Source organism: Odontomachus brunneus, unplaced genomic scaffold (genome assembly GCF_010583005.1).
Source record: "Odontomachus brunneus isolate Ranch 3 - 2012 unplaced genomic scaffold, Obru_v1 Obru_scaffold_066, whole genome shotgun sequence".
Lineage (NCBI taxonomy): Eukaryota > Metazoa > Arthropoda > Insecta > Hymenoptera > Formicidae > Odontomachus > Odontomachus brunneus.
The window spans coordinates 591,497-600,428 of NW_022639516.1; the positions used below are offsets into that span (position 1 = coordinate 591,497).

At 46.2% G+C, this 8,932-nt stretch overlaps 1 protein-coding gene across 24 annotated transcripts in view; it reads left to right on the top strand.

Annotated features, from left to right (window-relative positions):
• LOC116846577 overlaps positions 1 to 8,932 on the top strand; it is a 248,303-nt gene that overhangs the window by 136,509 nt on the left and 102,862 nt on the right. For 23 of the 24 annotated variants that reach the window (XM_032820608.1, XM_032820604.1, XM_032820584.1 and 20 more), the window contains exons 4-8: positions 1,811 to 2,121; positions 7,061 to 7,087; positions 7,818 to 7,986; positions 8,340 to 8,538; positions 8,708 to 8,903. In XM_032820608.1, coding sequence (XP_032676499.1) covers positions 1,811 to 2,121; positions 7,061 to 7,087; positions 7,818 to 7,986; positions 8,340 to 8,538; positions 8,708 to 8,903 — 902 coding nt within the window. The remainder of the gene's footprint in view (positions 1 to 1,810; positions 2,122 to 7,060; positions 7,088 to 7,817; positions 7,987 to 8,339; positions 8,539 to 8,707; positions 8,904 to 8,932) is intronic. The other variant, XM_032820591.1, reaches the window with a different exon arrangement.

Below are 8,932 nucleotides of genomic sequence, written 5' to 3' on the forward strand. Positions count from 1 at the left end.
CGTTCGTTCGTTTGGAGAAAACGGCCACCGGTATTCATCAGCGAGTTTGTATTTGATTAAGCCGGGAATAGCGCGCGGGTAAACGAGGTGGCGCGACGCTTTTGTAATCCGAGTGAGGACGGGAGAGGACAGGGAGGGTATGTTCGCGGTGTGTTGCACGTTCTCGACGAGCCCGTCGCACGCTCACTCGAAGATTGTTGCGTCCGTGACAATGACCCGTCGCACGGTGCTATAAATCCGCCGAGTTTCGTCGTGCATGCGAGAAAATTGTTAATCCCCGTCTATCACGTCGCGTTACTTCTAGCCGACGTGCCAAATAAACCTGTGCCTGAGACGAGAAGGGACGAGCTCAAAATTAGCCGCGTTTAACGCAATTACGTCGTTGTAATTGGGAAAACAAACTCCGCGAATTACGGGACGAAACGAGTCTAACTCAAGTTCCCGGATATAATTATCTGCGCGAGACACAATTGAAAATAATTTCGGAACAGTTGAGGATGTTTTCATGAGCTCGAAGTGGAATGAAGCGGACGAAGCTCTCCACGGCGACTCAAGTGTCATCAGAGCTCCAGAACCAGTTGAAAGTTTTAACACACCTTAGCCCTCTAACACTTCACGACATCCCCTTACTTTTCGCGATCGCTTAGACATTCGGGAACACATTCACTCACTCGTATCCAAAACGAGAGAGGCAAGGCGATCTCTCGTTCATTGTATTGTGTTACATGCAATACCAATTGTGTCGACTGTTTAAACAATTATGCCGTCGAGCATAAAGCAAAATCACGCACGGCCGAGCGAAAGAAAATAAACGTCGGGCGAGGGAAGCGAGGATTGTCTATCTCGTGTTCTCGACTATTTCGGGTAACCAGACGCTATTACTTAACCTTGCTTTCTCCGACCGGTCGCCTCGACTTTCCTCGTCGCTCGATGTGGGAAATAAGTAAGCGAGAACACGTTCGCGTTCTCTCTCTTTCTCTCCCCTCCCTCCCTTCTCCTTCCCCGCACATATATACTCACGCACGTGTTCGTGTCGGCAACTATTTCCGGCCACTTCCGCGAACGCGTTATTCTCGGTCCACTTTGTCGCGAGACCATTTTCTGCCAAATAGGTCGCTTGGTCGGCAAGCTATTTACTTCGATTCCTCATCGGGGCCGTTTATTAATAGTTCGCGGAAAGCTCTTCTCTCTTTCTCTCCTCGTCTCTCGCCCTCTGCGTACGCGAGACTTTCTCTCGTATGTTCCTCGTGAACCGTACTTCTTTCGGAAAAGTTTGCGCGAGAACTTTAGTTTACTTATCCGAGTTTCGCCGGACGCCAAGTTAACAGCAATGAGCGTAGTTTTCCTAACGAAAGTCAATCTCGTCCAGAATAATCAAGACCTCTCTGGAGAGACAACGGAGTGTTTTTAATTACTTAAAAAAAATCTGTGGTATTTGCGGTTATAATTATATAAAGAAATAATTACTATGAATTATGGTCAGGCATTGTTCCTATTAAATTCTACTGTAATGTTAGAGTACTGATAACCTTATCTGCATGTTATTACTACCATTTCCGTGTTAGAACATTTGGTTGGGACCAAAAATGACTGTGACTCCAGTCAGATCATTCTTTTTCTCTCAGTGCAGTCCTTTTAGTCTAGGAAATAGAGAGCGATGCCTTTTCATTTTCAACCAACATCGTCGTGTCCGAATCGATCCACTTTATAAAGTCTCCCAAATCTGATCGTCTCTCGAACGCCGGAAGCGCTCGCTCGAACGTCGCTAGCTGGTAACGACGTCACTAACAGGAAACACTTATGATTACAGGTGGATCCATCAGGGGGGAGGTTGAACCCGGCTCGAACGAGCTCACACCTGGCAGACGGGCTGGCGGCGGCGTCTTGGGGGTCGGTGTCGGAGGCGGGGGTGGCTCGGGGAGCCGAGGCTCCACCGGGGGTGGTGGTCGCTCGAGGGACGAGCCGAGGAGGCACACCCTCGGCGGCGATCATCAGCCCTCCCTTCATCATCAGCAGTTCAACGCGGCGCAGCAGCTGCATCCCCTTCACCCACATCATTTGCCGCCACCACACGGCCAATACGGCACCCCGCCCTCGCGGCACACCACCATGGATCTCGAGGTGAATCTTTGCTCGCGCAACATGTAAATACATACCACTTATTGTTTGCGATGATCTCTCTATCTCTCTTACAACATCGTGCGCGATGACGCATCGCGCTCCTTTCTTCCATGCCTCTATTTTTCATATTTTCTCTCTATACGGTATATACGGCAGAGTCTCGACAAGTTAAAACTCGGCGTACGAGACTCCTCTTGTTTCATGTGACTGTGAGGGAGGAATCTCTGTAATTTTTCTATTTTTCTATTGTTTTAAATTCATCTTTATGTCTATCTGTAATTCCTCTGTCTTGGAAGAATAAAGGGCGGTGTGTAGTCTGTCAGTTTTTAACTGTAGAAACGGATGTGTTTGTAGACACGTCTTCAAGGTAAAATTTTTCCGAGAGTTCGACCGTGTATATTTCGTTCGACAGTCGCAATAATATTAATTTAACGGTGCAGATAATGTGATTTAAAGACGTTCTTCTGTAATTGCGAACTAAAGAAATGAACGTCGGCCCCTCTGCTCTTCCAAGATCCTCGTTTGTTCATTTGTTTCTGGTTGTAATGTTAACTCCTGCCTCTCGTTCAATTTGTATTCCACCTCACGCATCAGTTAAAGAAAATCTATAACCTTTTCCACGGTGTGCCCTAAAGGGGTTTATATCCCAAGGTAAAATAAATTTATCTGCGTTCTCGAGCCCCCGCGTGTGTCGAGGGAAGATGGCATCCACCCTCCACGTCGATATTTAGGGTCGCTCGGTTTTTGATGGGGTGACTGAACACTTCCCCTACTACACGCTGATGATCGATACCGTTGTTCGATCTTTCGTGAAAATGAATATACTCGTGAGTACATTTGACATTCCAGTTCTCCTCTCGCGACAAAAATTTTCTACAGTTTCAAAACACAATGCTTCGATTCGGCGGCTTCTTCGAGGCGAATGTCAAACACTGAATTTTGTTATCTCATGAATAACATTTATATCATTTCTTCAGGATCGTAATGCAAGGTATCTATTCTCACTCGTGCGATTTAATATCGGTTTAGTGCACGTCTCGACGTTACGTTACGTTTCATCGTCATCTCCATTGTCCCTCACATTCTCGACTATTCGGACGTGACGCGTGTAAAAATGACACTCGAGTGCACCGACGTTATCGGCAGCTCTTCAAGTTTCACTGACGTTTCTCAACGTGCCGCTGTAAATCAGACTGGCCACGTGTGCGAGCGAATGCGCGACATTCACAGCACGCAGTTGCACTTTCGGAGAACGATACGCTGAATTAAAATGTCGCCCGTTTATCCCCTTGTAGCGAGAAAGGAAGAAGCTCAAAGGGCAAAATCGCGCCCGTCCAATTTTTCAATTCGCGAGCACATATAAAATTCATATTGGTATGTATTATTCGGCTGGAATAATTTTGATAACCAAAGCGAGATTTCTTTTGTAACAAGACGGTGGGAAGTGTTCAGCTGCCCGACGTTATTTCACGACAACGTGATGGCGCGTATCGTATACGCCGCGAGAAGGAGGACTGTTTTCACATCGACGAGAGACGGTACAGCAGCGCGTACTTGTTCGTTTCAACGATCTTTCATTGAAGAAACCGGCACACGCCTGCCCGTTGCAGCGCGCTACGCCAGTGAGGGTCACCGTTTATTTGCGGAACACGCAAATGCGTACACCCCATTGTTTGTCCATCGTCTCGTATTCTTCTTCTTCTCCCCCCTGTCCCAGAGGAAAGTGCGCCACGCGTTGTTTACTCTGCGAGAAAATATACTTTCTGATAAATTATACAACGTTCACATCTTTACGCGATCGGCCAGAAAGTCGCACGATGTATTATCGAGTATAACTAAAATTGATCTCCGCTCTTTATACGGGATACTTTCTCCCCTTCAGAGTCTTGCGCGTGAAACGGCAAAATATGGCTGTTATTTCAGCGAATGAGAAGAGCGCGGATCTACCTATATGCATATATCGACTGAAGAAGCTACTTTAACGCCGGCCAGTTATCGTCTTACGCGATCGATCATTCCCTTTTTGTCTTTCCCCGTTTTAATGCGATGGACTCATCGCGCGCTTCGAATGCAAGTATGAAGAAAATATTATCGGAGTACCGGCGGACATTACGCGGTCAAGAACCGCCCGGTAATGAGAGGAAGCGCTTAATTAATTACCATCCACCTACGACGTCCTCGTTTCTTGCGGTAATTGAAGTGTACCGACACACCGCACGTAAACGTATCCGCATGATTCTGTTTTTACCACCTTCCCAGATTTCGAGCTCACTTTTTTATCCTTTAATTACCCAGATGTTCAAATTTTTACCAATAATGCGGCCCAAAAGCCGCTGTTAATTATAATTTTTTCTCATCTTCCCACTTATTTTAGCGCGCTCAGGTGCGAGAGATTTACCGTCGTGACGAGTGTCTTCCACGAATCTCTGAATTTCGCGAGGCAAAGAAAACTCGTAACATCTCGAAGACACATCGGGTACGAAAGGAACGAATGGAAACAAACGTGTCCTCGCGATTGCCCTTAGCAATATTATTAGCGTTATTGGATCTCGCTCGGCGCATCGTGCTCGCGAGATCCAAAGATCGCGGGACTCGTGTCGGACGGATGTCGGGCGATCGATTAGCCGGCCTCCGGCACGTGGTTATTGAACATCCTCCGGGGGTGTCTTCGTGGTTTGTAGGAGATAATCGAACGTAGCGCGCAGGTGGTGCACACTCGAGAGATAGCGGATATGGCCGTTACGTCATCGCGTCCAGCAACTCCGTTAATTGACGCTCGGCTTGGCTCACGCTCCATCCTGCCGCGATACGACACGACGTAGCTATGTGAAAAACAGAATTGTGCTCTGGACCACGAAATTACGCTGCCCGAAACAATTACGGGAATCGCTCCTGCGAACGATTCCGCAGAGAGAAAGGGAGAGAGAGAGAGAGAGAGAGAGAGAGAGCAAACTGCCAACAATGTAAAAACAACTAAAACAACGCATCTATATAAACCCTGTACGATCGGCTATACCAATGCCATCCGGTGCTCACACTTGCTAGACAAGCTTTTTTATAATATCTCACGGACGCACTTTCCTATTTCACACACAGAGTATACTACGCTAGGCTAGTGTTATTACAATATTCAATTGTCATACTTCGTGAAACGATATAAAAATTCAGTACTACAAAACCAAAGCACCAATATTTAAACGTGAATCTAATCTTGAACATTCACTGAGAGAGAAAGACACAGAAAGAGTCCACGGTGCAATGGAAAATTAACAAACAGATCAACTCGATCGGATAATCCCAAATATTCGTTAACGCTTGGATTTTGTTCTCATTGTTCCTCAAATGTGAATATTTAAATTTTCGATATAAGTTGCATGCATATATTCAACGTATGTGTACACGTATCCTCTATATTAAAAATCGAAAGATTAAAACAGCAAGAGTGCTCAGAGTTGGATACGTATTCAGACACTGGTGCTTTTTACTATCTTGAATCGACGAGTCGCGAATGCAAGCGGATCGGCCGGAATTAACGCGCTTGAGAAAAGGATACAGATGAAAAAATTTCGTAATATACGAAGTATACATCGCACAAATTGCACTGCTCGCGTGACCATTTTACTCGTCGAATAGGAACGTCACTTACCAACGTCATAATGTTGCATACACGAGTCAGTCGAAGAGTCCAGTAGTCGTACATGTTCATACACGTTCGTGATAAAAGCCGGCGAGTCCGGCCATCGCTCGCCGCACTCTACACTGTGTATATTTCTATCTCCCATCCCTCCATTTCTCTCTCTCTCTCTCTCTCTCTCTCTCTCCTCTTCTCTCTTTTTCTCTCTTTCTCGTGTGGCATACAACGACCCTAACCCTTCGTTACAGTTAGGCATTCACGTGTAATCCGCTCTCGGTTTTTCTCCCTTCGCCGCTCTTCCTGCTTTTCTTCTTTTTCCCCCTTTTCTTTCTTTTTGCTCTTGTCTTCTCTACCTGTGTGTGCCTTTTATCTCTTATCTTTGAGCGTTACCAACATCGTTGCGAGATATTTACAACGCGTACAACGTTCTCGAACGTGAGTTTTACATGTATACACGTTGCATATTATGAGTGTGCCGAGACCACGCAATCTTTATCTGCGCGAAAACGATACGTCTGGCACGGTATAATAACATGTCAAAGACGCGAAGAAGGTTCTACACTCCCAACCGCGGTTCCCCTAACCGATATTTTTTCTTTTTTTTACAATCACCCTTGGATGAGAGAAAGAGAGAGAGAGAGAGAGAGAGAGAGACCGTGTATGGGATGAGAAACGATCCGAATTACTTATATCCGCAGTGCGGGAAGTACGTTCAACGAGAGGCACTCCGTGTCTCTTTGCGTTCCTCATGCATGCCTGTCATTATCCTTTGTTGTACCTCGAATCGTGTAACGACCTCGAGTCTCACTTATCGTGAATCATCGTCGCGAAGAAAAAGAGGATATTGACGTTCTTGTTCTAAGGATCACTACGATTTGCGAAGCGCAATTGCGTTACGCTAGAGGTAACAATTGAATTACTATAAACGCGCGCCTTAACGCCCCTTGAGCGGCCGAAAAACCGTTCGCGGAACGCATTTCTATTACGAGCAGGAAATTGACGCCTATGTAGCATTCAAGCAGCCGCAATTACGTCCGAGTTATTCGACCGATCTGTCAACAGGAGAGAGAACGGTTCGATCGTCAACGATACAACGTAACATAGACCCGCAGCTCCCTTCGAAACACGATCGTTTCCGGCGAATTGTCGTTCTCTGTGTTTCGTTTTTTAACTCTCTCTCCCTCTCTCTCTCTCTCTCCCCTTTTTCTCTTGCCTCGTCATTTTCTACTCCACGTATCACACATCTAACTGGTTTTTATTTTGTGTGTGTGTTTCCGTGTGTCACCTGCCGCACCGCGACGACAGATGGGGACCAAGTCTCGCCAGAGAAAGGTAATTTTTCGATTTTCCAAGCTTCTGACACACACACACGCAAGTCGCAAGCCTGCCGATCGATTCTTTCTCGTCGACGTGCATGTCGGCATGCTGACACGGTTGTGCGATCGTTTTCTCTCCGAGTGACATTTAACCCTCGATCCTACACCGTGTTTCCAATTGTCCGCTGTAAAAATGTCGTGAGTATGTTCACAGAGCCATGCGATGAAATTTCTGTCCGGCAGAATTGCACGTATCGAGAGACAAGTGGCAACGAGAAAGCGATTTCTTATTAATCCGAAGGAACTTATTGTTCAAGCTGTCGGGAGAAAGCTATCGCTTTGATGTATGATTCAATTTTTTAACGCTACACTTTCATTCGTACTCGCAACTTCTCTTGCGTGTTAAATGCGCTGAGATCTGTCGCGTAGTAATGTGTAAGAGTGCTCCTGTGTTCCATGCAATTCCATACTTGATTTGTACAAAAAATTGCAATTTTGCCGTGTTTGTCGATAAAAGAAATATATTTGCGAAGAATTAATTTTTGATAATCAATTCGTATTGTTTTGTTCAACTGGAAAATTGCGCGAAAATAAGCGTCGTTTCTAAACGCGTCAAGTAACTCGCTCGAGTCTCTCTTACAAGAACACCATCCGATAGCGATTCACGACACGATAAAAAAGAAGAAAAAAGCACTCTCGAAAAGCCTGGGAAGCGTCGGAAGCTCACCGAGTCGATATGCTTTCAGTCGCCTCTTCCGCGCGGCTATCCGCCCCCTTCGGCGATGCTCTTCGATGACGACCCGGGCATCATGTCCGAAGTGGAAACCTCCAGCACTGGATTTCGACGAGGTGGCAAGCAGAGGAGCAGCTTGCCCGTCGTGCGAACGCCCAGCAAAACTCTGGAGCGACCACTAGGTAATTCGCGAAGTACAGTTATATTAATTCAGTGCGAACGTAGATACCAATAAACGCATCATTCGCTGCATCGAGCAGATGAAGCAGTCAATATTATTGCGAGATTATTACGATGCCGTTACATACGCATCATCTGTAGCACATGCCTCTTCTCGACACGATCCTGTCGCTACAAAAATGGGCTAAAAACATCGATCGATCCGAGCAGAAGGATGCGTTTATAACGACGCGACAGTTCGGTATCGGTTTAAAAAAAAAATAATCCCTTCTGTGTGTCGACATATTCGCAACACGTTGCTCGATTTTATCGACAGACCGATGTACTTTTTCTGGTTTTGTTACGCGACCCCTAGGACTGGTGTTCCTGCAGTACAGGAACGAGACGAAGAGGGCGTTGCTACCAAATGAGATTACCAGTATAGACACTGTCAAGGCTCTTTTCGTCAGAAGTTTCCCAAAGCAACTAACTATGGAATACCTGGACAGTCCTCACGTGAAAGTTTACATACACGACAGCAACAAGGACATGTTTTACGAACTCGAGGATGAGAGGTAAGATTCCCGAGTCATCCGCGGACATACAAATAAATCTTATCTTAACGATCGAGTAGAGTTCGATTTAACCTTAGACACATAAAGTGATCAGAAACGATCGTTATTCCTACAATATGCACAATATAAAGTCGCGGTTTAACGGGAGAACAATCGTTTCGGCTTCCAGATCGCACTTGAGGGACATCAAGGATCGCAGTGTCCTGAGACTTTTTGAGAGCGCCGACGGAGTGACAGGAATGCCCGGACCTTTGGGGGTGCCAGGCGGCGGGGGTGGCCTGCCGCCCCATTGGGAAGATCAGAGCTACTTCAGCGAGCCGGAATTCGACAGCGAATATCAGCATCAGCATATTCACAAGAGCAAGGTAAGTGCGCGTTAACGAGATTCCATCCT